The sequence below is a fragment of the Meleagris gallopavo genome, chromosome 11, assembly GCF_905368555.1.
Source record: "Meleagris gallopavo chromosome 11, MGAL_WU_HG_1.1, whole genome shotgun sequence".
In the NCBI taxonomy this organism is placed as follows: domain Eukaryota; kingdom Metazoa; phylum Chordata; class Aves; order Galliformes; family Phasianidae; genus Meleagris; species Meleagris gallopavo.
Genome location: NC_139414.1, coordinates 3,983,633 through 4,010,279, shown reverse-complemented (window position 1 = coordinate 4,010,279; position 26,647 = coordinate 3,983,633). Strand labels below are relative to the sequence as shown.

Below are 26,647 nucleotides of genomic sequence, written 5' to 3'. Positions count from 1 at the left end.
GTGGATGTAATTTTATGCTATACTAGCTTGTTCTGTTTCTTTTTAAGAAGCGTCCACCTATCCCTGCACACTGCTGCCATCATTGCACCTCCTGCTCCATGCTCTGGAGTAGCATATGGGAGAGAGGGTCCGGAGCACTGGCTTCATCCATCATTGAAGAGAGATCCCATGCTCTTTTTGCAAGTGGAGCAAAGCAGCAGCTTAGTTTGTCGTCGTTGCATCTTCCACTATTGCTCACGCTTCTGGTTGGAATCATGAAAATGCAGTCCAGTTAAAGAAGAGGACATTGAAATGAGCTTCTGTTGGGCTTACGATTGGTTCAGTTGAAATCCGGATGGTGTTTCTGGCTTGGCTGTGGATATGGAAGTACCCATACTGTGCAGTTCCCATGTGTTGTTGGGAAATCACCTTGTTCCCTTTCTCGCACGTTATGTGAACCTTGCTCATACTGTTGACAGAGGAAAGTGAAGAAACAGTTTGGAACAGCCAGACATAAGAAATGCTCTTAACTGATGTTTGCATTAATTTATGGTGGAAACAGCTGATAGGAGGAGAGAAGGTGCTTGGTAGAACTAATTCAGCTGGATATCGGCACTTAAGTTGCTTTGAGGTGAGCAGGATTTTGGCTTGGTTTTGGTTTGCACAGGTTGAAACTTCCAGGTTCTTGCTTGATAAATCCAAGCGAGGATTTTAAGAACTTGCTTTTCACTTTCTTACACGTGGCCTTGACAAAAGCAGCAACCACCCATTGTTTTTTCATCAGTTCTTTATGTATTGGATATTTTAATTGCTGTGCGTCAGGTTAAAGCAATGCAGTCTTGCTGTAAAGTTGGGGAAAATGCCTTGCAGTTCAGTTGCAATGGATTAAAGCACAGAGCTGAGCAGAGTTATTTGAGCCACACCAGCAGCATGCTTGTGTTAAACACAGGATGGTTGAAAAACAAAAAGGTCTTCACTTCCAGTGAGAGTTCCTGCAGTGCTGCGAGGAGCAGCGCTGGGTTTTGCTGTGGTTCATGGGACTTGTGTACAAGCACGGCGCTCTGCATGCTCCCAGCGACCTGCACAGCTGCATCTTTTCCTTGTTTTGCAACTTGCACTTTGCTGTGAAGATTGTTTGTAGTGAAAATAATGGTCTTGCAGACCTCAGTCGTCTGGGAACGGGATGTGAGATTGAAGCGCAGCTAAATTATTGACTCTGCAGAGGAAGACGGTTTCTCGAAGATCTCCCCCCTACTTTGAACTGTAGCCTGATGGAAACTTTTCAAACAAGTAACAACAGTGAATTTTCTCTCTACAGTCCATGGCAAGGGAGGAGAGCAGCAGAGGTAGAGCTTCTCATGCTGTTGTTCCCCCACTGTAGTGGTGGCATTGCTTTTTCTTTCTCTTTCCTACCCACCTGTTGGTGCCTGCAGGGAGAACATCTTCCAGCACATCATAACTGCATTTCAATTGATTATATTGATCTGATTATTGAAACAGGCTGGACTTAATGAGAAAATTAATCATAGAATCATTAAGATTGGAAAAGATGTCTGAGAGCATCAGGTCTAACCAAGTGATGTGGAGATGCATCAAGTGAGTAGGAGGAAGGATGGGATGGAGGAGCAGAAGCAGCACAACTCAGTGCCCAGGCTCGAGATCCTGGTGCTTTTTGAATGGCTCGTGAGTAATTAATCCAGCTTGGTGCAACAGCAGATCAAAAGAGAAGATGCTGATGTGACATGGCAGCATGATGGCACTACGCCCAGCTGCTCTCTCAAGTCTGAGTTAAGCGTTGCCCAGTTGCAGGATATGCCACAGCTACAGTTACTGACGGTGGATGGGAAATAGGTTTTGAATACCTTGAGCAGTTCTAGGATTTTCACTGAGCCAAAAAAAAAAAAAAAAAAAAAAAAGTTTTGAATCTTTTGAAGCACGTTTTATCTTCTTGTATTTGGGCAAGGTGTGCTCATATTAGGCCAAAGGTGCACACTTGTGTTCTGTTGGGAGAAACAGGTTAAAAACTGAAATGGTGATATGTTTTGAGGCAGGCTGACTGCAGCTCAGCAGTTTTGGATAGGAGGGCTTGGAGGAGAAGTTGCTGACAGTGGCTTGGGCTTCCCAAAGTTCTCAATGCAAGCACTGTGTGCTGTCCTCACCAGGAACCTTCCCAAAACTGCCACTGGGTGAGCACCTGGGGAAGAAATAAACGTCCTGAGGAAGGAAAGCAGCACTGGTTCCCATCATACAGGGATGCTTATCCCTGTGGAATGCTGTTGGTGAGGAGTGAGCTGCTGTTCCCACTGTCAAGATGGGAAATGTGGGCAGAACCCAAGAAGCACTGTCGTTATTTGACGATGACAGCAGTTCTGCTGGTGCAGCTGGGAGAGATCCCACCCAGCAGAAGGAGCTTAAAATGTCCCTGCCACTAAAACCCACCTGTGGGCACGCACTGAGTGCAGCCAGTGCCAGTAGCAAACACTGTGAGGTTCCAATGGGGACAAGGACAGGGAACAGTATGTCAGCCAAGCTCTCGTGTTGGCTGAAGGAGGGCTCCACTGAGTCCCTGGGCACCCTAAATAGGGATGCAGGGAAACCATGGAGTCAGCTTTGCTCCAGTTCTTGTTAAAAATACAGACTTGGGGAACAAAGCATTTTTTTCTTTTTTGGAAGAGACCTGAAGAAGTAGCCTGGAAGAGGCACTTAGAGGGGAGCAGGGGTGTGTGCTGCCATCCTCAAATAGCTGAGCTGCACCCAGTGCTTGGTAAATGGCACAGCAGCAGGCAGAGCCGGGTGCTGGAGTAGGAGGCAAGGATGGGAAGCAACATTTTGAAAGACCAGAGCAGCTCTGGGCAGCACTTGTCCCCATGCCTCCTGCAGCTCACATGTGTGGCGTTTCCCAAAGGCTTCTGGCCGCTGGGCAGGTGCCACGTTTGCTTTTGCATGACCTTATAAAACAGAGGCTTGGAGGCTTTTCTGCTCCTCCCCGGGGGCTGAAAGCTGCGTGGCTCTGTCTCTCCCTCGTGCACCTTTCACTATGGCCGGCCTGAATGTTTCAATTGCCTTTTTCTTCCTGGTGCTTGGCACGTGTGAGGCACTCAGGCGGCTCTCCAAGAGGCTGCTGGCCCCGGGGCTGTTGGGGTGTCTGGCTGCAGAGCTGGCTGGCTCACTACAGCTGTGCTCGGGCTGCCTGGAGCTGAGGATGCTGCTGGAGATCGGCCCCTGGGGCGGCCTTGGCCCCGACGTGGTCCTGACTCTGCTCTTCCTCCTCTTTGCGGTTCACACCGCCTGCGCAGATGGAGCAGCTGCCAACCCCACCATCTCTCTCCAGGAATTCCTTCTCTTCGAACACGGCCCCGTGGCTACTGTGGCCAAACTACTGGCCCAGTGTGTGGGTGCCGGGTTGGGCTGGGCCCTCACCAAGCTCTACTGGTCATGGGAGCTGACACAGCTCCACCTCATCCAGAACCTCATGGCTTCCGAGTGCAGCTCCTCCATCCACACGTCCCCCCACCTCGGAGCTCTGGTGGAGGCCGCCTGCTCCTTCTTCTTCCACCTCGTCCTCCTCAGGGTGCGCCGCAGCCCTGCTGTGTGCCGAGTGCCTGTCCTGGCAGCCACCGTCACCTTCCTGACCTACGTAGGTGAGTGCACCCCTTCCTTCCCCTGCAGCCTGGTTTACGGGGAGGAGCAGCCCCTCTTCCCTCCTCCGGGGCTCAAGCTGAGAGGGGATGACTGCTGCAATGTTTGTTTTCTACTTACTTTGGGGTGAACGGCAGGTTAGGGCATCTGGGCAGCAGGTGATGTGTTGGCACATGGGAGGATGCTGACAGCCCTGCTTTCCTCTCCATGCAGCCGTGCCGGCCACGGGAGCCTTCTTCAACCCTGCCCTGGCCGCTGCCAGCACCTTCCTGTGCGCGGGGAGCAGCCTGCGGGACTACATCCAGGTGTACTGGCTGGGGCCCCTCACAGGTGAGCTGTATCAGGGGTGGGTCCTACTGTCCAAATGCTTCCCAGCAAAGAGCTGACAGCCCTTCTGGGTCACTGTAAGCCTCGTGTAGTGAGGGTGCATGCACACAAGAAGGCACGCTCTCGTTTCAGGGATGCTCGCCGCCCTCTTGCTCTACCAAGGCAACATCCCAAGGTTCTTCCAAAAAAACCTGCTGTATGGCCAGAAGAGCAAATACAAGATACCCAAGGCCAGGGTGACGCATGCAGAAGATGGAGAGCAGCGGCAGAAGGGAAAAGGGGAGAAGAGCAACCCAGCATCTCGTGCCTGAGCCCCTCTGCTGGGAGCGGTTCTGGCATGGAGCATTTTGTACACCCAGGCCTACAATGCCAGTCGTGGGGGGGAAACTAATGTGTTTGCAGAAATTACTGGTTGCCTGGGGTACACAGGAAGCTTGCAGAAACTCAGGACCATTGCGTGGGCATGCTTGGGCAACTCCCAGGTGGTTGTGTCATGCCATGTTTGAAATAATCTGTCTGTGTCTCTTACAGCCATAAAAACAGTGTAATAAGTCTTGGAGAGTTGGGATGAGGAGGAAGCTCTCTGTAATTTTTGGCATTATTTGAGTTCAACGGAGGTCCCCAAATCGCACAGCTCAGAGACAAGTCTTTAAAATACCCTAAAATTCACAGCAGCAGGGCACAGAACACCCTGCTCCCCCGATGTGATTCTTAACCTGTTTTGCATGCAGCTGGGGAGCTGCAAGGTGACAGTAATGGGTTCATAAAGCATCTTTGGTTAAAATATGTGGCTCTGGTATGCAGTGCAGGAAGGTGTTTGCATGCAGACCCTTGCCAGTCCCAGCCCTGGCCTGCTCTCTGTGGCTATGTGAAATGCCTCTGCTAACACAGCGCTCTGTGAAATAAATGTTACAATTGGCACGAAGGCAAGTGGTGTCATTCCTCCAGAAATTGAAGAAATTCCCCGCTTAGGGAAGAGGGAGGGAGATTTTTTCTTTCCCAGCACAGACTCTCTGGATGTGGAATTCCTGGTGACCTTCATGGGAGCCCAAGCATGGGCTGAAGGAGACCTGCTCCTTCCTTCAGTAGCAGGCAGGATCTAGCTCTGATTAGCTGAGAGGCAATCAGAGTAATGAAGTGACACCCAGCTGCAGTGATGGTGACAGATGTGGGTTTGGTACCCAGGTGTGTGGTGTGCCCTCCCCTACTCTCCTGCTGGTTACAGAGACCCTCAAGGTTCCTTGTCCAATTGGTTGTAGGGAGCTCAGATCCTCCACCAGTTTTTTTTCTGAACTTTTGGTTTGGAAATCGTGCAGAAAATGGGGCATGTTCAGGATCTCTCCATTTTGATCAAGATGAAAAATCCTGATTTGTACTGAGGTTATTTCAGATCTAAGCTGTGGAGCCTAAAGCAAAAACATCAAGGCTCTGGGAAAGTTTTTAGGGATGGGGTTCATTTCTTGTCTGAACTGATTTGCTGGTCCTGCTTTTTCTTTGAGTGCCTCACCATGACTGATGCTTATATTTTTTTCCCTGGGCAGAGCATGGAGCATTCCTAGGGCTGCTCTAAGCAGAGGACTGGGGTGTCTGGCACAGAGATGCTCATGCAACCCTTTTGTTTTTCCCACGGAGGTGTCTTTTTGTTGGGCTGCTGAGATCATCTACCATAATGAAGGGGAGTTTAATAGGAGTAACAGTGAACACTGTTGTTTTTAATTAAGAGGCTGCTCCCCCAGCACTGAGGCACGGTGGAGGAGAGATGCAGCTGGACAGACAGAAACGTTCCTGAGGTGTAAATGAAGCCCTGATGGATAACCTGGCCCCTCACCACCTCCAGCTGCAGCCTGTTTTGCCTCCTGGCATCATAACAGCTTAGTGTCCCATTTCTGCTGAGTCTTCTCGCCATGGGACAAGCAGCCTCAGTGCTGCCATCTCCTCATTCCCTGCATCCCCTCCTCCCACGGAGGCTGGGTTCGTCCTTGCTGGCTCAGGAATGACCTCAGAGGAGTCGCAGTAAGGTAAGTCCTTAGGGCCCACCATGAGACCTGCTCTAAGGGCTCTGATGGTGAGGGGCGCCAGGGCCTCTGCAGACCTCATATCCCACCTGGGCTTCACCATGGCAGCAGTGACCCCAGAGCCCAGGGGTGGGTGGTTGGCCGTCCTCAGCTGAGGGAGCTGGAGAACAAGGCCGGGATGGGGGCTCAGTGCCGGGTGCCCTCCAGCCTGTACCGCATGGCTTTACCCTGCTGCATGCCCTGCAGCGAGGGAGCGAGCTGAGGGGGCTTCTGGAGGGGTCTCTGGGGTGTATTCTGTGGGGGACTTGGGGGAAACTGCTTCTTGTAGAGAGCAGTGCTGTATTGCAGCTCCGGGGTCACCAGGCGCCGGCACATGCGCTCCGTCGCCTCGTCCAAGCCCTGCTTGAGGTTATAGCCCAAGATCCTGGCATTGCCATACTGCAGCGGCCTCAGGGAGGAGTCCTTGATGTCCTTTGGGCCCACGCTGCCCGTCCCTTGCAGGCAGGTCCTCGCCAGCTCAGTTTGCCTCTGTCGCAGCGCCCTGACCTCGCGCCACATGCGCTCCCTCCCGATGTCCCGCTCGATCCTCTCCCAGAAGGTCCTATTGAAGTGGATGTAGATTTCCCAGTCCAGCCTGTTCCAGGCCTTTATCTTCTCGGCTGTGATGCTAGAGAGCGGGGACCTGGTGCTGCTGTCCCTGCTGTTGAGTGGGAAGGACACAACGCTGTCCAGGTCCCAGCACAGTGTCTCCTTCAGCAGCACCATGGACTCGTCGAAGTACTCTGAGATGAGCAGCAGGTCAAAGGATGCCTCGATGGCTTTCAGCATTAAGTTCACTCTCTTGGCTGTGACCTCCGCATCGGGGTTGAAGCCGAAGTCAAATGTCATGAGGTTCTTGGCATAATGGCTGTCACCAGCCTTGGGGTTGTAGAAGCGGTAGGGCTGGCTGAGGAACTCCTCCAGGCTGCGGGCGCGGGAGAAGGCCGACGTGCCCTTGTAGTACACGAAGGAGGACTCCATGAGCTGCACGGGGTTCCTCAGGATGGAGAAGTAGATGGCTGTGCTGGGCACCACTTTCTGTACCTGCAGAGAGAAAAAATGGAGTTTTAAAGGTGGGACAAAGTAAAGGGACCTGCTTGCTGGAAAAGCAAAATGGTTTCATCAAGTTTGTCTACAGAAGCTCTCAGGAAATGCGTGAGGACAGCCATGAAAATGCTCAGAGGGCTGGAGCACTTCTCCTACAAAGACAAGCTGAGGGAGATGGGCTTGTTCAGAATGGAGAAGAGAAGGCTGCAAGGAGACCTTGTTATAGCCTTCCATTGTTTAAAGGTAGATTGCGAACAGGAGGAAAATCAACTCTTTACATGGGTAGATAGCGAAGAATAGGAGGAAATGATTTTAAACTAAAGGAGGGGAGATTTAGATTAGATGACAGGGGAAGGTTTTTCCTTGAGAGGGTGGTGAGGCCCTGGCACAGTCTTCTCAGAGGAGCTGTGGATGCCCCATCCTTGAAGGTGTTCAAGAGGTTGGATAAGGCCATAAGGAACCTGATCTAGTGCTTGATCTAGCCTATGACAGGTGGTTGGAACTAGATAATCCTTGATGTCCCTTCCAACTCAAGCTGTTCTATGATTGTGTGATCTTTGAATGCATCCATGCTTTCCTGGTGCCTCACCTTGCTCCTGCCCCACTCCCAAGGCCTGGAGGCTGTGCCCCTTACCTCGGGCCGCAGGAAGCGCATGTGGTGGCACAGTATGTTGAACTGAGGAGGCTTCCTAGGGGAGAAGCCCTGCACGAACCTCGCCATGAAGTGGTGTGGGTAGAAGAGCTGGTGACCGCCCCTGAGTGGGAAGGCAAAGGTGAGGTTGTGCATCTCACCAAAGCGGAAGAGGATGTTCATGACAGTGCTGCTGGCGCTCTTGTGGACCTTCAGGAAAACGATGTTGGTCTTGGGTTTGCACACTTTCTGAAAGAAGACGTCTTCTACCTGACCATCATCCCCCAGGGCCATCACATCTGTAGAGATTTCTGTCCAGCTCGGGAGCAGTCCTCTCTCCAGCTCTGTCCTGTAGAAGTCATCTGCTCTCAGGAGCTGAGCTGTATTGAGCACGGGGTGTCTGACTGAGTCATCCCAAGGTCGGGGTGGAGAACCCATGGCTCGATGCTGAGGTGGGCTCTGCAATGTCACCCGCATCATCTGGGGTGACGTTATTTTCTTGTGCTCCTCTGCAGCAATGCTGTTTGTGAAGAGGACACCATCATCAGTATCTCCCAGAGCTGTGGTGGCACTTTCAGGAACACCTGGAAACATATCCCCTCTGGTTGCTTTTCTGGGGCTGGAGAGCTGGGATTTCAGCTGCGGGGCTGAAAGATAGGCTTTCATCTTGTTGCTGCTCTCTGCAGGCTGCCAAGCCCAGCGCCCCTCTTGTCTGTCTGGGCTGCTCTTCTGTGGTGTCACCCGTCTGTAGTAAAGGTGCATCTGGAAACCATCCCGTGTGTTCTCAGAGGGCTGCCTGTATGGGTGATCGTCCTCCCTTGGCATACTGTGGGTCTGGAGGACATAATCAGGGCTCTCCTGGCTGTGGTCTGTAGTCTGCTGCAGGGCGTGCTCCAGCTCACAGTGACAGTTCCTGCAAAAGGGTGAAGATGAACCGGCAGCAGGAAGTATGGGATCCCTGCTAGGAGCACTGAGTGTGCTGTTGGGCTGAGCTGAGGCAATGGCCAGGTTGCTCTAACTGTTTTCTGCTGCCTGGGAATTGCCCTGCCCTCCACTGTTCTCCACAAGTGTATGGGGAGCTTCTCCTGCCCGCTGCAGGAAGAGTAGCCACCAGTCCTATGGGAGTGGGGCTGCTGGTAATCAACTCAATGGGGTAGGGGAGGGAGGGAGCATGCAAGGAGGGCAGCTCCTCTGCAGCCATCCCAAAGCAATGCTCCTCTTTCTCTGTTTGGGGTATGCTGGATGTAGAGCTTAACCACTTGGCATGACCAGCCTGGCAGGTCAGGGTGGATGCAGGATGTGAAAGTCTTTCAACATCAACATTGCCATGCCCTGCTGCACTGGAGTAAAGGAGCAAAGACTGCATCCTGCAGAGTTCTGAGGCCAGACAAGACAAAGCCTGGAGCAGCCTTGTTTGACCTCAGATGCTCTGAGCAGGGTGCAGGGGTTGGATGAGAGCCCCATTGGGGTTGTTTCCCACCCAGATTTTCTTGTGCTCTTGGTTGGGTGTGTTTTAACCCCTATCACTCATTGGTGAAGGGCTGGAGGATGAGGTGCTGGTTTGCCCTTCTATCTGGGACATACCTGGTAGGCTGCAGCTTTTCCACGACTTGAAACGAGACCATGAGGAGGATAAGGAGGCTGAAGGAGACCCAGAGCCGACCTGGCTGGCACCTGTATATTGCCTTCAGATTTCTGTGGGGAAGCAGACATTTCGGACTACTCATTGCATCACGTGGAGGAAGAAATACATTAGGCACAAGGCAGAGGGAAAAGAGACCTCAAGGCTTCCACGCGACATCCATCAGAAATTAGTCGTCTTTTGTTTATTTTTTATTTATTTTTATCTAGCTTTAAGATAAGGTCATTTTCCATGGGTGGAAGAGGTATCGAGACAGCGATAACCAATGGGCATCAACACCTGTGCTTGAGTAGTGGAGCCTAGTGGAAATTTCCAGCCAGGACACAGATATCACACCGAAAGGTAAACAGTGATAACCGTAAAGCTGCTTGGCTGCTCAGGGATGCCTTGCCAGCACGGCTTTAACAACGGGAGCAGGCAGTGCTCACACTCAGCCCTGCCTGGCTGAGAGATGTCTGGTCCCTTTCTATAAACAAAGAGGAGAAGCCGTTTCTTCTCTACCTTTTGTTTCTCTCGGCTCCTGCTGAGATCTGCTATGGGGCCACATTGAGCATGGGCACCTCCAGGTCCTGGAAGACTTTTTTGTGCTGCTCACAGGGCTTGGTGGAGCTGGATCTTGATGCTAACCTTACCAACGGGGAATCAGTGGAGCAGCCGGAGGGCTGAGCTTCCTGGAGAAGGGATCATTTTGCACTGCGCTTCTGCTGATGACTACCTGGTGACCTGTCATTGTGTAATGAGGGCTGGTTTGTGCTGAGGACCTGGTTAAATCCTCTGCTGTGGATGGGAACGCTGCTGGAGAGGCTGTGTGCTGCTTTGTGGTCTCTGCTGAGCAGGGAGTGGAGGGTTCCAGGGTGGGAAGATGAAGGCACTCAGAAGCTGCACTCTAATCCTCATTCTTTGACACTGTCCACATCCTTTATCAGTGGGCAGTTTTGGACAAGGGGCCTGAAACTGTGCACAAACTTGCTGGTCCCAGAGCTGCTGGGAGAGGGATGCTGGGTGCCCTCCCTGCTCCAGTGACCGGTGGTGGCAGACACAGAGCTTTGAAGTGATCACATGTATCCCATTGATTTGGGTTTGCCATTAAACTGGCTTTGTTCCAGGAAAAAACAAACAAACAAACAATCAAGTGTTGTGACTAATTGTAATTTGCTTCCAGTGGTTGTGCACTGCTTCAGACAAAGGCACGGTTCTGCTTGGATCTCAGCTGAAATGGGCTGAAATGATAAGCTTTTGGGATGTTTTTAATATCTAAAGCATTTAGGACAGTAAAACTTGAGAGAAGACACATGCTTACGAGCACGGTGAGCAAGCTACCTGCCACCAGCACAGCCTCCACAAAACCTGGTGACAATATGCAGGTACCCATGGCCACCTCACTGTCTGGGGCAGGAGCTCAGTAAGGGCAGAAACACCTGGCTCAGGTGGTGGGTCTGAGCCCCAGAATGAAGAGGCAGAAGTCACTGGCTGTGGATCACAGACTAAATAGCAGATGCTTCAACAGGTTTGATGCCATCTGGATCAGCAGGCTTGGTGATGCTGCAGCAGTGTAGTGCTTCCTTGCAAGTGGTGCTGCTCATGCATGTGTGCTTCATGCAGATTTACTTCTGGGTTTGCTTCCACTGTGCTCCCCAGGTGGTAGCAAACTTTCACCATACCTATGAAAGATCTGGGCTCTGAGCCGGCTGCCTTTTTGGATGTGACTGAGCAAGTGGTTCCAAATATGCCATGCGTTGTGGCTATTTCCAGTCTGATTGGGCCCGCACAAAGGCAGGGTGCTTCCTCCAGGCTGCTTGCTTGGGATCAAGGAGCACACAGTGAGGAAGGAGGAGCTGTGGCAGTGGAGATGCTGAGGAGCTGCACTAAAGGCAGCAAAACCAGGACGCAATGGGACACAATGCATATGCTGTGGGTGCATAGGGAAGGGCCATCCTGCCCTGAAGTGCTCTCTCCCAGCAGGAGGGCTGCCCATAGGCACTGCACACAAGTCCAGCCTTGTCCAGGTTGCTCCTCACATCTTTCCAAAACGGAGCCTCCCCAGGAGCCCACCTTACTCTGGGTGCATTCACTGGGTTTGCTGTTTGCAAACAGCATTACAGGGCCTTTCAGAAGATGCTGTTCCTGTCTAGAACATGGAAGAAATGCTGTGCTTGGGGGCTTTGCTGGAAGAGAACATGCTGTCGCCCCAAACTTCCCTACATTTAACCATTCCCACCACTACTTCCATCTCCAGCCATTCCTCAGCACAGAGGCACTGCAAGGACGTGACCTCTGGGTATAGTACAACCAGTGCTGAAGGAGATAACGCCGTAATTAATAGATAAAATTCCACTTACGTGATCAGGTACCTTCTGAATTTCAGCATGGTGAGCTGCAGCCGTGGCCGAGCAGCGGGTGCTTGCCGTTGGGTTAGCGCGGAGAGTCTGGCAGAGCAAACACGCAGAGCCTGGCTTGTGTGCCTGCATCTGGTGGCCCCTCCCTGGGTGCTGTCCCTCTGGTGCCCTGCTCTGCAGTGCCTGCCCCCAGCTCTGCTCCGGCTGGTGGTAATTTGCTCAGCCAGCCTTGGGGCTGTGGTGGCCCTCAGCAATCCTTTGCACCGTGATGGGCAGGCTGACCGGGGATGGTAGGGTAGGAGTGGTGGTGCCACCTGTGTTTGTGTCCCTGCTGCCCCCCTTGGTCTCATCCAGGACCTCTGATGCTCTATTTTCTCCCATCATGTGTCTTCTTGCTCTGCTCTTTGCAACTGATCTTTGCTCCTTTTTTCCATATCTTGTGTCCTTGCCTTCTTGGCAAAGCTGAGGGCAGACACAGCTTGTTCCTAAGTTCTCACCGTTGAAAACCACTGTACGATATGATCTCTGTGTCTGTACTGCGGGAAGATCCTGTGCAGACTGGGTTGTGTCTGCACGGCTTGGAGGTCATCCTGCTCATCCCTGCTTCAGCCTGGCCTCCTGTGTTCCTCCTGAGGTCTTCACCCCCATACCAGGACTGTGCTGTGCCAGAATGAACAACAGCTGGACTCCCCTGCTTGGAAGCCAATGCTTCCCAGTCCCAGTATATCATTGGGTCAGCTTCTTGCTGGCTGGTGGACAATGCAAGGCAAAGGAGAACCAGGAGGCTCTCTTCCATGACAAAACTCCAGGTTCTCCTTCCTTTTCAGTAGCTTTTTCTCTGTACCCTTTCCCTTCAAGGCTCACCTCAGCATCCCACACATCACCAGCAGGGACACAGCCACGATCCTGGGATCTGAGCCCAGACAGCAGGACCAGATGCTGCTTGTGTTTGGCCACCAAACACCTGAGGCAGAAGTGGGAGTGAAGGATGTGATGTGTGCCATAAGGGCCCTAGTTGTATGTGTTATCCCCTCTCCTGTGGCCATGTGTTTCTGGGAGAGGCAGACAGACCTGTCTGAGGTCCCTTCTGGCCAACACCTTGTTCTTTAGTGACAGAAGGGCCCAGCTTGCTCCCTTCCCCCTCCTGTCATCTCTCCCTGGCACAGGCAAGCGCTGCCTCTCCCCGTTCACCTCATCAAAACCACAAGTTTGCTGTAGGGCTGCTGCGTTCTCCACCCATCCTGTGCTCCTGCTATCTGACGGGCCGGCAGCTTATCTTGGAGCTTGGGGCCAGGTGAGAGCTGTGGGCTCGCTGGGTGTGTGGATCAAACCCACTACTACTATTGGGAACTCTGAATGGAGGGAGGAAGCTTCTCTCCTTATGTGATCTGAGATGGTTGAGCCCATCTAGGGAGCCGTGCTGCTGTAGGGACGTCAAGCATCCCTGGGCGGGACTGTAGGAGAGATCTTATTGCTGCAGGGCATGGGGTACCCATTCCTGGCAGCATCCACACAGACATATGAGAGGAGAGGCTCATGAACGTGAGGGTGTCCAGGTTTGATCCTGCTCCTGCTGGAGTGTTTCTTCTTCCTGGACTTGTGGGATTTACTGCTGCTCATTTTGGCCATTTCCCTAAGGACAAAGCTATTTGTCTATGGATGGGGACCTCACGAGAGTGCCAGTTTGGGGTTGTCACCCTGATCAAGACCTCCTCTATTCCTCTTTGCTGCTGTGCAGCCTCTTTCCTTGTCACGACTATCATGACTATGCATCTGTGTAACAGAAACACCAAAGGGAAAGCCATCTGCTCTGCTGGGCTGGGCTACGGGGGATGCTGGAGGGCTTATTCCGAGGTTATTGCACCATTGTTGGCAAGGTGGGCATCTCTGGTCCATTTGCTAGCTTACACCTGGTGTTAGGGTGAGCAGCAATGTGTGGGAAGGTGACCACTGCTCTGGTGGAGAGCACGGGAGACCCAAGCTGAAATTTCCATCTTCTTGGGCTGGACTACTGAGCAAGCATTGCAGGGTGCTTAGTGAGGGCATCCCTCAAGCCTCCCACTATTCCCTCGAGGTGTGAGGTGCATCACTAATACATAACAAGGCCAGACAAGCCTAAGGCACTACTCATATCCTCTTCAAACAAACAGACAAAGTCTGAAAGGACCTTTTCATTCTCCTCAGACTCAGGTTTTATCAAGTGCTGATGACCAATCTTGCTCTCCTTCCCCTTCACAATGAGGCCAATGTGTTCGGAAGGGTGCGGTTTTGAGATATGGCAGAGCAGCTGGCATGGGTCTTGTTGCAAAGCTGGAGAGTAAGCAATGGTTTTCCAGGCTTAACAGAAGGAGTAGCAAAGCTTTGCTCTCCAGCTGGGATGCTGTTATGGTGCTGTGAAAGCAAGAAGTGGGAGAAAGGACACCACTGCTCTCCAACGCAGTGATTTTCCTTGCCAAACAAGGACAGGACTGATGTGCTTGCACGTGTTGGCAGGCGGGATGGGGATGTAGCGTGGAGAGTGCAGGCATAAAGGGAGGTTGTCTGTAGGAATAGGTATTGGAGTACCCAGGGCAGATGAAGAAATGTCTTTTGGGACTTTGCCTGGCTTTTGGAAAAGACAACTCTGGTGGTTCCTTTCAAACAAGCACCACTGATTGCCTAACATGGAGCTCGTGGTTCATTGTGATTTTACCTCCCTAACCAGAAGAGAGTGTCTGGCTGCTTGAAGAGGCAATACTGGTGTCAGTGGTGGGATGGTTTCCAAGAAGAGCCAAGTGATGCTGCAGAACGTGGCAGAGCTGGTCAAGAAGGTGTTTTTACCATTCCAGGTTGGCCAGAAAAAGTTAAGATGAGCATTGCACACAGGGGCTGGGGGCTTCCTGGGGTGGAAGTGGCCCAGAGAGCTTTCCTTAGCAGGGAATGGAGAGTGGTGGAGCTCCTGCTGGAAATGGCTTCTTACTTTAAAGTCAAAGCAGAACACGTGCAAAATAAATGAGACCTGTTTTTATTGAAAAGAAGTGGTCTGCCCTCCTTAAATGCCTTCAAGAGGGAAAAGCATCATCAGAGTGCTACAGAGAAGCCGTGTCCAGGGTTAGACTTCTCTTAGGAAGGACCAGGAGTAATGTTACTGAAATGCCTGAAGTTGGAGGCACCTGGCTTGAGGCTGTTGTTCCCTTGCCCCACTCAGGTACTTCAAAGACCTGGAGGTTGCTCCCACAAGGAGGAGTTGCAGAAAATACATCTGTTATTCAACTGGGACAGCATCTTTGCTTGAGATGGCTACCAAGTTGTATTTTCTGCAGTCTATCACCACAACACTTGTGCTTCCCATGCTGCCTACCCCAGCAGCCCTTTGGGACAACCTTAAACCCATTTTTACCTCTTGGTTTGGATTTTGGTTTCCAGCTGTCCCATGCCTCCTCCCACCAACAAGACGTAGGCGAGCTGTGGCTAAGGGATGTGCTGTGCAAGACCTGCCTTTTCCAGTCACAAAAGCACAGCCTGAGCTGGTGCGGGAAACCGTAATCTTGAGGAATGTCATGAGGTCTTCATTATCCTGAATCTGAGAAGAGAGGAATTGTGTCTGAGTGCCGCGTGCTGCTAAGGCTGCCCTTGCTTTCATCATTTTGGTATTATTTTTCCCCTGTCTTTATTTCTTTCCTTTTTGTGTGTGTTTTACCAAAGCAAGGACGTGCCTGCATCATTCTGCCTACCTGTGGTCACCAATTTGTATCCTGGGTGACCTGAAGCTTGTTGGTCTTAGGGGGGGCAGCAGTGCTATGGGTCAGATGGGCCCCAGAAGCATCGCAGAGGGGGGACACCATGACCTGGGGCTTTCCTAGGTCTGCAGTCCATCCTGCAAAATCCCAGTGGGGGAAACAGCTTTTTATTTCCCCTTAACAACAAACTCTTTGTGCAGCGTTGTTTGCTTTTCAGACCAGTTTCCAGATGGCTGCATTCATGAAATGGCCCATGATAATTTTGACATGATTTTCCCCAGGGAATTCAGCGTGCTGCGTTATCAGCAACGTGCAAGTTTGTTTTCCAAGTCATTTTGAAATCTATCACCCCCAGGGCCTCCCCTTCTGCTTGTGGGCAGCCACAATTAGTGCCTACTTAAATTCGTATTTATTACATCTATACTCTTCAGAGTGAGTGAGGCACCATTATTTTATTAGTTCCTATTAACAGCTCTCTTGGGAAAATGAAGTCAGGCCCCTCTGCAGGGAAGTGCTCATCAATACCAGGCCCCCCATAAAAGGTGCTGAGGGCACTGAAGCCAGTGTATCAGGATGGGAAGCTGGGAGCAAAGCATGGTAATAGCTGTGTGAATGCCGGGTAATATGATGGTCCAGGGACAGGTTATGCTCTTGTGAGCATCTTCCCAGTTTGCTGGTGGGAAGGACCACGCAGAAGGATAAAACAGGGCCTGTGCAGCCACCAGCCAGAGCTTCTCTTTGGTGTGAAGGAGGCAGTGCTGCTGGATGTGCTCAGGTTGTGGTGAGAAGCACGTTCTTGCTTCTGGCTTACACTCTTTGGTTTGCATTAGGACTTTGGCCCTTACTTACCTACCACACTTGTTTGTTCTTTAATCTTGGTCACCTTATCAGAAGCCTTTGAACAACAAAATACATCTCTGATCACCTTGGAAACAGGCTCTGCGATTTCTTTTGGGTTGGTTTTGTTTCCTTGCCAGGGACCTTGGAGATAAGTGTGATCCCTCATGAACCCGGACTTTGTCTGGCAGCCTCCCAGGCCTGCAGCCCTGGCGGGGTCCCAGCTGTCACTGGAGGTCGGTTTCTGCCTTCCCCAACCAGCTGGGCACAGCTGGAGGCACAGGGGATGAACTTGCCCTTCCCAGCACTCTCTGACCATGGAAAATATGGCAGCATGCCTCTTTTCAGGGCTGGCTGGCTGCATGGGTTCACCTGCCATCCATGATGTGTGCTGCTGTGCCTCCCACCCTGGATGATAAGGGTGGTGATGCAAAGTACAAACAGTTGCTTCCTCTGGGGCTGACTTCCACCTCCTGCCTTTGGAGATGCTCCAGAGCTGTGGAGATGTGGCACCGAGGGATGTGGTCAGTGGGCATGGTGAGATGGGCTGGGGTTGGACTTCTGGATCTTAGAGATCTTTTCCAACCTTAATGATTCTATGGTTCCTTCCAACCAGATGTTTGCATGCACTGCTGAGGCCTTTCTGAGCCTGCAGTTCTCCAGGCTGGGCAGTCTCAGCTCTCTTACTTCTTCTTGAATGAAAGATGCTTCAGACCCTTCAGCATTACTGGCCCTGCGCAGTGATGCTTGATTGGTTACTGCACCTTGTCTTGTCCTGGGGAGCACAAAGTGAGCCTTGGTGAGTCATGTTTAACCTGGGAAAGGCCAAAGATGAACAGAGACAGAAAAACAGGTGAAGGAAGAACCAAATGCTGCACAGCAAGGAAAGGGGAACAGAACAGAGAGAGGTGATGCAAGTGAAGCAGGGAAAGCATGACTCTTCATTTAATGTCCTTTCCATGGCATCCTGGGGTGAAATGTTGGCTTTTTTTGCCTGCTGCCCCAAAATTCTTGTGTGTCTTAAGACATAGGTTGGTCCAGCCTGGCCTGGTTCGCATATCAAAATAGTGGAAATGGCCATCAGATGAAGTCCAACTAGAAGAGCTGTGTTGACTGAGGGAAACCAGGCAGAACAGGAATTTACCAGAGAATGCCTTTGGAAACAGATCAGTGTGCAAACAGGGTGGGGAGTTCATGCTCTGATGTCACCTCCTATTTATTGAAAGCACAACGAGGAGCTCAGGTAAACACTGACGTCTTACCTGGGAAAACCAAAACAAAACAACACCCTGTTGAAATCCAGGAGAGAGTGTATGACTTCTAGGAAAGCTGCAGCACTGGCACGTGAGTTCGAAACAGCTGCCCCAGAGGTCGGGGTTTGCACTGTGGTCTGGCACGTGGAGGAGCAGTGGGGACCTGATGCCCACCTTGCTTCCTAAAGCTGCTCCTCCCAACCACACGTTCCCTGCCAAGCAGAAAGGCACAGACTGGGAGTGTGGGTCTTAAAAGCACTGAGTGGGAGAGGTTTCTTGCAGCTGTTTTTATGTTGGTGCTCTCAGACAGCTTGCCTGCTGGTGGCAAAGAGAAGCAGGCTATCTGTCGTGCAGATGGACTCCATCTCCATGTGTGTTTCTGGGCAGCCTTGGGAAATGCACGTGTTGTGCAGCAGGTACACCCTCAGGAGCAGACAGAAAGGAGGACTGGGAGCACAGGGCTGTGTAGCAAGAATGATATTCAATTGGGATTTTTCACCTCCCGGGAGCAGATAATTGCAGTCTGTGCCTTGTCATCATTATGATATTTAATTACCGTGTGTGTGAGTTTAGGCTCCGCTTCCAGCAGGGAGGAGGAGCTGGCTGGCTCCGATAGCTTTTACAGGCAAGGGATTTAAAACTCAGGACTTTTCACTGTTTGTCCCTGTAGGGGTCATCGAAGCAGCATGGAAACGGCAGCTTGACTGCCCAGAGAGAACCAGGGGTGTCTAGGACTGCTCAGAAGTTCCATGCCCCAAAGAAGGGCTGTTTCTGCCTTGTCCTTCACCACGCTTTTCCCACACTAGGTTGATTTCATAGCATCTATTTGAATGGCTGCACTCAGCAGCACAGATGTCATTCACAAAGAAGAGGTTCTTCCTTTTGGCAACACCTTCAAATGGAAAAGTCTGGGAAGCAGACTTTCTTTTTCATAATGAAAAGCTTTTTCATTCAGAATGCCTTTTGTAAATGCACCCACAGCATGCTCAAAACGTGGGGGTCTGCTGCTTCTCCCTTTGCCAGAGAGACTCTGGACTTGAGGCTCCCCTATGGGGGGAGCTGCTCCCTCTGAAGTGTCTGCAGAAGTGTTTTTATTTTTTAGTGAATGAACGAATCCATTTTGCTGCTTTTACATGAAATGGCGCTGCTTTGGGGAATCTGTGGCCCGTGGTGTGAATGGGGAACGTTTGTGTACAGCAGCAGCTGCAGGTTGACAGCTGGACTGGATGTTCTTAAAGGTTTTTCCAACCTTCATGATTCTGTTTCTAGGTCAGGCTCCTGCTGGACTCCCAGGTGATCTGCTCACTTCTGCTGCAGCCCAGCTGGTGCCGGGGCTGCGGGTAAACCCGAATTCCATCTCCACTCACATCCATACTGTTGGTCCAACTAGGTGGCCTTAGTGGTCTTTTCTAACCTTAATGATTCTGTGACAAGTCGTGGCTAAGGCAGCAGGCCGTGGCGGGCCCGAGGTCATGGCATTTCTTGCAGAGCCATTGTATTTGAGCACAGGCTGTGCAAACCACACTACATGCCGGGCCAAGGCCGCTGCTTCTCATTGGCAGCAGGTCAGGGGTTCAGAAGGACGGGACTGGGTCCAGAGTCTATGTGTGAGGAGAGCTGGAACCCATGGGTTGGGCGAGGGCTGAGAGCTGCGGGCTGAAGCGGAGGTGGTGTGGAGGGGTGGGCTGGTGGGCAGGGGGCTGAGCTGGGTGCAGCAGGGACACAACCACTGAGCGTTTCCTGCTGTGGCCCCGTGCCACAGATGCGGTCCTACAGAAAGCCCAGGAGCTGCAGAAGGTGGGCAAGGAGGTCTTCATTGTGCTGTGCTTTGGGCATGGGTGTTCTCCCTCCCATTGGGTCCTCTAGTTGTACGTCTGCTGTTGCTGGTTCAACATGGGAAGGCTTTCCCCGAAGCCATGATTGCTCTTTGCAGATGTTCAAACACCCCTCTTCCCAAAGGAGGCAGCTCCAAAAAGCTGTCCAGGGCTGGGACAGGTGTGTTTGCTGAGCAAGCACTGCTGTTTGCTCAGAGGGGACCCAAATTGGGCTGCGGACCTTTGTACCAAGTTATTACAACCTGCACCCTTCTCCTCTGCTGCCCAGGCTTCAGCTCCCTTCCTCTGCCATGGGCCAAAAGAATGACCTTCTTCTGGGTCATTTATTTTCCTCTCTGCTGCTTTTCATTGGTGTCTGTTGGCAAGGCACCAATGGATTCCTGGCCTACCAGGCTCTGTTTGTATTCCTGTGGCCACATCGGGATGAAGGGCTCTGCATTCAGACAAGAAACTGTGTAGGGACAATGTGCTCCTTGGTGCCTCTCTATGGGGCTCTGGAGTGTAACAAGCTGCTGAGACAGCTTATTTTGACCAATCTGCTGAGACAGCAGGCTGCCCAGAAAGTGACATGAGATCTGAGGAATTTTAGGATGGATGTGGGTACTGTGCATTGTGTCTGTGTCAGAAGCACTGCACATTGTAGCAGGTCACAGGAATGAGCCATGGGACAGAGGCAGAAGGGAACTCAGCCCATCAGCTGCTGCCTTGCTGAGGTGCAGCAAAGGGCCCCTCTCCTCCCATTCACCTGCGATTCCCTGGCTCAAGCTGCATGTACCCACCTTGGGCAAGACCCCGTGTGGTCCTCATACATAACTCTACTCAGGTCTAAAGATGTGGATATAAACCGAGGCAGAGAAGATGAGGCAGTGGGGGTGATTTGGGGTTTGGTTTGATAGCTGCATGTCTCCTGAAGTGACAATATGAGGTAGAATTCCTTCTTCCTGCAACTCACAGCAGTGAAGAGGAACTTGAAAAGATGGAGAGAAACAAAGCTGGAAGAAACTGTTTGGATTTCAGTGGTGGAAATACTGATGGCAACCAAAATTTCTGCATTCCTGGAGTATGCTGTGGGTGCCATGTTCCCATGGTGCTGCTCAGTGCATGAGCCAGGCAGGACCCAGTGGCAGCCCTGACCTCTCCATCAGCCTGCCCCAGCATTGTCCCCCTGGGCACATTTCCTGCATTCTCCACTCCTGCCTTTCTGCCTCCCCACTTTTATTTTTAAGCAGTCACCTGTGACCAGGAGGAATTACACTGTGGCTGTTGGATCAATGAGCAACCTGTACTTTGGTGCTTGTGAGTACGGTGGATTTAACCCTGGTTCATGCAGCAATGTGTTCACAGGATCACAGAATGACCAGGGTTGGAAGGGACCTCAAGGATCACGAATCTCCAACCCCCCTGCCACACGCAGGGCCACCAACCTCCCCGTTTAATACTCAACCAGGCTGCCCAGGGCCTCATCCAATCTGGCCTTGAACACCTCCAGGGATGGATGGGGCATCCACAGCCTCTCTGGGCAGCTGTTCCAGCACCTCACCACTCTTTCTGTAAAGAATTTCCCCCTGATATCCAACCTAAATCTCCCCTCCCTCAACTTAAAAACCATTTCCCCTTGTCCTGCTGTTACCTACTTTGAGGTCCCTTTTAAGCCAAGCCATTCTATACTTCTATTGAAATGCCCCACTGCAGTGTCTGCAGTGCTCCCATTTGTGCTAGCATCCTTTGTGTGAGGCAGGAGAGAAGATGGGCTGATGGCTGCAGCTCCCTTGGCATGCACTGCCATTACACAAGTGTGATATCGTTGTTGCAACGCCAGCCTGGTCTTTTCATGGGGATTTCCCACTGCAAGGGGAATGTGCAAGAGGAACAAACGTGTTATTTGCAATTGGATCTTCACAAAGACTTTCGTGCTGTTCGTTGATGTTATTTCTCCAAGGCATGTTTATAGCAGGCAGGGTGTTGTCTGCTCAGAGCTGTGGGGCTCCTTCAAGAGCCAACACTCAGTAGAAGCATTTGGGTTGGTGACAAAATCATCGCTGATGTGCACAAAACATAACTGCCCAAAATAAAGCGGGCCATAAATGGACTGAGGTATGGTCTCACTTTCCCACTCAAAGGTCAGGACTGTGTTCTCCCTTTTGGTGAGTAATATTTCACACAGTGTTGCATAGATGACCACGCACTGGTGATTCTTGAAGGCATTTTGCATCTTTCTGTCCTAAGGAGCAGTGTGCCACTGCACAGCTGCCCAGGGAGGTGGTGGGTCACCGTTCCTGGTGGTGTTCAGAGCCACGGAGACGTGGCAATGAGGGATGTGGGCAGTGGGCATGGTGGGGTGGGTTGTTGGTAGGTCTGATGATCTAAGGAGCCTTTTCTAACCTTAATGATTCTAAGGCTATGGGCACAACCCTTATTCACTGCCACTTCCCCAAAGGAGTTAATTTTCATTTCCTTCTGGGATAAGAAGATTGGTGGCATGATGGTATTTCTCCCCATACAGTGTCCTTTGTCTGTAGTATAACCTATCATTAAACTATAGAATGAAACCTCATTACCCCCACCTTATGCAACTTTCAGCAAAGCCACGTCCAGCCACAAGTCTCCTCTTTTCTCCTTCACCACTCTGTCACCAAACTCCATCCCTGGAGCCAGCCCCAGCCAGATACGTGCCCTGAAGCCCCTGCACCTCTCTAGGATTTCTGCTCCTTTATCCCCACAGCTGGAAATGCCCAAGAGGATTAAATTGCCGGGGGGGGGGGGTCTAAAAGTCTTCAGGAGGGGATTTGAAATCTGCTTAGCATGGCCTTTTGCTCCCCCACTCTTTGCTCCTCCCAGGACTCTTGGTATTTCTCAGAGTTTTATTATTTACCATATTGCAAAACAGCAATTTCTGGAAGGGACAGAGCGGTTTGAGAGCCAGGCATTGGAACTAGATGATCTTTAAAGATCCCTTCCAACCAAAACCATCCTGTGATTATGTGACCAAGGAATGGCATGCTGAGGACGGGAGGAGCCGTTCCTCACATGTGCCAGGGTTTTATCTTGATGAGAACATCTTGACTGATGACCAGGAAACTAAGTCCTGCGCCACTTGGGAGGGAAGGGGGGGGTTGGTTGAAAGGTCAAGCCTGCCTGAGAGCTCCTGAGACTTAATGAGGGCAGGGGAGGTCTTGCTAGTGCTATGGTGGGCATTAGCACTGGTAGGGAAGAGATACCTTCTCCAGTCCTCTCTGCTGGCTGTGCAAGGAGTGCTGGACCCTAATCCATAGTGAGCAGCATGCCAGTCTTTATACATGGATCAGGATCCTTGTCTTTGTGTTAGCTGAGAAATAAGGAGTGCTGCCTCAAGGGGAGCTGGCAGGTCACCACTACCCTTCTTTCCCTGTTCTGGCACAGGATGAAGCCATTTTCTTCCCCCTCTCCTGCAAAGAGCTGGGGGAAACTCTGCTCTCATTGTGGACTGCAAGCAGTAAGTGCAACACCGGGATTTGGGAAAGCAGGGAAACAGATGGAGGGTGTCCAGCAGCCCTGGGGTTACTGCAGAACACTGTAGGTGGACTTGCAGGTTACATGATGCAGAGATTGGTAGAATCCAGTTAAGGATTTCCAGGAAATCTCATTCTACTTCATATCTAGCACACCTAGAAAATGACTCTCGGTAGTTAATGAATTAACAAAGGTCATTCCTCAACTTCTTTGCATCAGTTTTTCCAGAAGAACACTGTGCTGCCAACATTTAGCCATTGGTGCCATATCTTGGCATTTTGCTCCAAAGGATGTGGTGTTTGCATGGCTCATGGCTGTTGGATTGCCCTTGCCATGTTCAAGAACCTCACGCAGAGAGAAAAAATTAATTTAACCAGAGGTCGAAAGGTCTCCAATAAAGACTAAGCCTTGCTGTTACTCTGAAGCCCAGTTTCCATTAACTCCCTTCAATGCTGATTCAGAATGACAAAATGGAAGGGAATGCCAGGCAACTTATGTTCTGTTGGTTTCAAAACCACTGCTGATCAGCCGGGAGATGGGACTGCCATAAGAGCATTTACTGCTGCCAAGGAAGGTGGCTTTGGCCAGGACACGTGTAATAACATGTGGTGGTGGTGACAGGTTAAAAATGAGCCATTGTGAGGCTCTGCATGAGGATAGGTGTTTGGTATTAATGATTACCGTGAATAAGCTAACTGGAAAGGGGCTGAACAGCAAATGGTAGAGTTCACGTTGACCTATTGGTGACCTGACCCCTTTCCCGCTCACTTGATGCCCAAACCTCGTTTCTGGCTGCAGAGCCATCTTGCAGCTGAACACAATGCCTGGTGGGGGCTGTGCCAGCCCAGCTGGGCTGTCCATGGGCTATGCAGGGCGGTAAGAGGCTCAGCCCCTGCTCCTTGGGCCCATTCCAGCAGCGCTGAGCACTGCCAGCCCCTGGATGTCCAAACAGCAGCTGAAGGAGCTCCCAGAACGGAGGACATAGCTGAGTGTCTCCTTGTATAGGTGCAGTGGATGTGGCTCAGATCTGGGTGCACCTGAGTATGGTTGTGATGTCCTATGATCCACTCTGCCACCACCTCACTCCTATCCCCTTCCTGCACAGATACTGCCAGTGCCCTGGGCTCTGTCACCATTGGGGAACGTCTGTGCTCCTGCTCCTTCTGCCCAGCACTTACATGTCCTTGTGAGCCCCAGCTCCTGTCTCCACTGGAAACAACGTGGTGGTGGGCACCCCCAGCCAGGTGGCCCTGCTGGAGCAGGGATTGGGCCAGAAGGACCCAACCGCAGCCATTCTGTGCCTCCTTCTCTTATGTTCTGCTCCTCCAGGATGGCTCAGTATCTCCCCACAGGCATATGTTGTAGTATTTACTGATATTGATAGTCTTTCTTTCCTGATTATCAATATTTGCTGGTTTGTTCCCACCAATCTTTAGGAAATGCCCAGGAAGCAGGCATGAATAGAGCTCCAGCAGCCCCATGATTCCAGCAGGAATCATCAGCCCTCTGTGCCTTCCTGCGTTCCTTTCCCAAAGTCCACCATGAACATCACAGTTCCCAGGGCTGCACAGAGCTGCTGGTAACCCTGTTAACCCTTGGGTTAATCAAGCAAACCGGAATCTTTCATTAGAAGGAATGTCACTAATTACATAGCTGAGGGGCTAAGAGCACAAATCACTGCTGAGCTCAGCAGTGGGGCTGGAAGATTTCTGGAGGCTTGGTTGAGAGGAGGCAGCTTCTCCACTAGGAAAACCTTTTTCTCATCAATGTTGGGCATTTGCTGGAAGGAGAGCATGCATGAGGTTAGGGTTAGGGTCATGGTGCTGTGGCACTGACATGCAGAGATACTGTGCAAGGTAGAAAGTGTTGAGCTGCTGGTACCTTCTGGTCAGGCCAGCAATAGCACCTAACCAAAAATGCAAACCTGTACTGATATGACATGGCAAGCAGCTCTGGGCAAGGGGCTACAGCCTGCGGCTGGGCTTAGTACTCTGAGCCATGAAGAGCTGCCTAAAGTGGACAGAGGGCTCTTTGTTTGCTGTGTGTGGTTTAGAAATTAAGCAATATTTAGAGTAAATATTGATTCAAGCAACATCTGCTCCCACTCTCCACTGGTCAGTTTGGCTCATCCCAGGTAGAAAACAGCATATTGCAACACAGCCCAAACCTGACACCAAGCATTTCTCCTAATCAGTGGGGAAATAGGTTCATGGCACGTCCTGAAAATAAACTAACCACACTCACTCTGGAGCTGGAACACAGCCTCAGAAGTGGCCTCTGGGTCCAAAGAAGTGTTGGGAGCATGTTTCTGGAAAGACTGCAGGATGTTCTTGGGGCATTCGTCAGGCACTGGGAATGCCAGGCTGATCTCAGTCACTGCTGGGCACAGGCACACTGGCAGGGCTGGCACTGCTGCTGGAACTCTGTGCTGACTTGGGAGTCAAGCCTGCTGAGTGCCACTGGGCTACCAGCAAGGAGCAGGGAGGGAGAACTGGAAAATGGAAAGGAAGGGAAGGGAAGGGAAGGGAAGGGAAGGGAAGGGAAGGGAAGGGAAGGGAAGGGAAGGGAAGGGAAGGGAAGGGAAGGGAAGGGAAGGGAAGGGAAGGGAAGGGAAGGGAAAGGGAAGGGAAGGGAAGGGAAGGACTGTGGAGATGTGGCACTGAGGGATGTGGTCAGTGGGCATGTTGGGGATGGGTTGATGATTGGGCTTGGGGATCTTAGAGGTCTTTTCCAATCTTAATCATTCTATTCTGTTCTAAAAATGCATTCCCATCAGGCTGCCCTCCTTGCCTTTACCTGCTGTGACATGACCTGTGGACAGCACAGGACGGGAACTGGAGCCCAGCTGTTGGATCTGACCACGTTGGTACCTTTGTCTTGGGCAGGTTCCAGCCACGACTGAGCCACAAACTACATATTCCCATCTCCAGAGGGAAACAAGCCAAGCCCTACAGATAAACCTGAAGCACTGGCGTATGCTGCTCTCTGCCCTCAGCCAATCTCACCGTGCCAGCTCCAGCTTCATCCCAGCCCAATCACAGCAAGCATTCTTCCTTAGGACACGGCCAAAACTCCAACCCGATTTCAACCGCGAACTGCAGCATATCCATATGGAGTTAGGGGAATAATTCTTTCCATGTGGAGATGTAGAAATAAGTGATTTTATTTTGCCATCGTTGTTACCTAGCTTGGGTCCAAGCCCAGTTCTCCTGGAGGTGACGCGTGTTTGTGTATTGCCAGTGGCCTGCAGTTGGCCAGAGGGTGTGTTCATTGGTATTTCTTCATCCTTTGTGTAATTTTTAGCAGCATCTTCTTTCTGAAAACAGAACCATCAGGAGGTGCAGTGTTGCAACAAAACGGATTTGAGATGGGCAATAATATCCCAGCATGTCTCATGAAGACATCCTGGAGAAGACCTGATACTTCCTGAATAACAAGGCTGGAGTCCAAGAAGCACTGCCTTAGCTCTCCTTCTGATCAAGCAGCTCCTGCTTGCATGCGGCTCAGCACTGACCCCCTACCTTGGAAGACAAGAATTTTCATCAATAGTAAGGATGAGTTCTTGCTGTTTAATCTCAGCTTCATAGGCCTCATATGAGACATGGGAAGAGCTCTCCTTTGGCACAAAGCTGTGCAAGCTGGCAGTGAGTAATGCATGTAAGTAGAACATGTTGAACCATGTGCCTGTATTTATGTGAGAGAGTGGACTTCAGACACAAAATGTGGAAGGGCAGCAGAAGGGAAGGCATTTGGCTCTTTGCACCCTTTGGTGGGAAGTGCTCCTCTGAAAAGGATGCCTTGGAGACATCTGGGTTCCTTAGGGAAGATCCCAAAAGACTGGGAGGTGCCCCGTGGGTTC

At 51.4% G+C, this 26,647-nt stretch overlaps 2 protein-coding genes across 2 annotated transcripts; one reads left to right on the top strand and one right to left on the bottom strand.

Moving 5' to 3' along the window:
• The first annotated feature begins 30 nt into the window (after positions 1 to 30).
• On the top strand, positions 31 to 4,870 carry LOC104912602 (aquaporin-12-like). The gene is made up of 3 exons (XM_010716534.4): positions 31 to 3,620; positions 3,832 to 3,948; positions 4,078 to 4,870. The coding sequence occupies exons 1-3, from the start codon at positions 3,017 to 3,019 to the stop codon at positions 4,254 to 4,256; spliced, it is 900 nt and encodes a 299-aa protein (XP_010714836.1). The 5' UTR covers positions 31 to 3,016; the 3' UTR covers positions 4,257 to 4,870.
• Positions 4,871 to 5,636: 766 nt separating this feature from the next.
• Positions 5,637 to 11,767, bottom strand: LOC100541257 (galactose-3-O-sulfotransferase 2-like). The gene is made up of 4 exons (XM_010716535.4): positions 11,659 to 11,767; positions 9,262 to 9,372; positions 7,681 to 8,590; positions 5,637 to 7,043 (listed from the first exon to the last, which is right to left on the bottom strand). The coding sequence occupies exons 1-4, from the start codon at positions 11,685 to 11,687 to the stop codon at positions 6,147 to 6,149; spliced, it is 1,947 nt and encodes a 648-aa protein (XP_010714837.2). The 5' UTR covers positions 11,688 to 11,767; the 3' UTR covers positions 5,637 to 6,146.
• Positions 11,768 to 26,647: the final 14,880 nt, after the last annotated feature.

Coding starts and splice junctions, on each gene's coding strand:
- LOC104912602 (XM_010716534.4), top strand. CDS start 3,017: ATGGCCGGCCTGAATGTTTCAATTGCCTTTTTCTTCCTGGTGCTTGGC. Junction 3,621..3,831: donor CACCTTCCTGACCTACGTAG/GTGAGTGCACCC, acceptor CTCTCCATGCAG/CCGTGCCGGCCACGGGAGCC. Junction 3,949..4,077: donor CTGGCTGGGGCCCCTCACAG/GTGAGCTGTATC, acceptor CTCTCGTTTCAG/GGATGCTCGCCGCCCTCTTG.
- LOC100541257 (XM_010716535.4), bottom strand. CDS start 11,687: ATGCTGAAATTCAGAAGGTACCTGATCAC. Junction 9,373..11,658: donor TTCAGAAGGTACCTGATCAC/GTAAGTGGAATT, acceptor GCTTCCCCACAG/AAATCTGAAGGCAATATACA. Junction 8,591..9,261: donor GAAAAGCTGCAGCCTACCAG/GTATGTCCCAGA, acceptor ACCCTTTTGCAG/GAACTGTCACTGTGAGCTGG.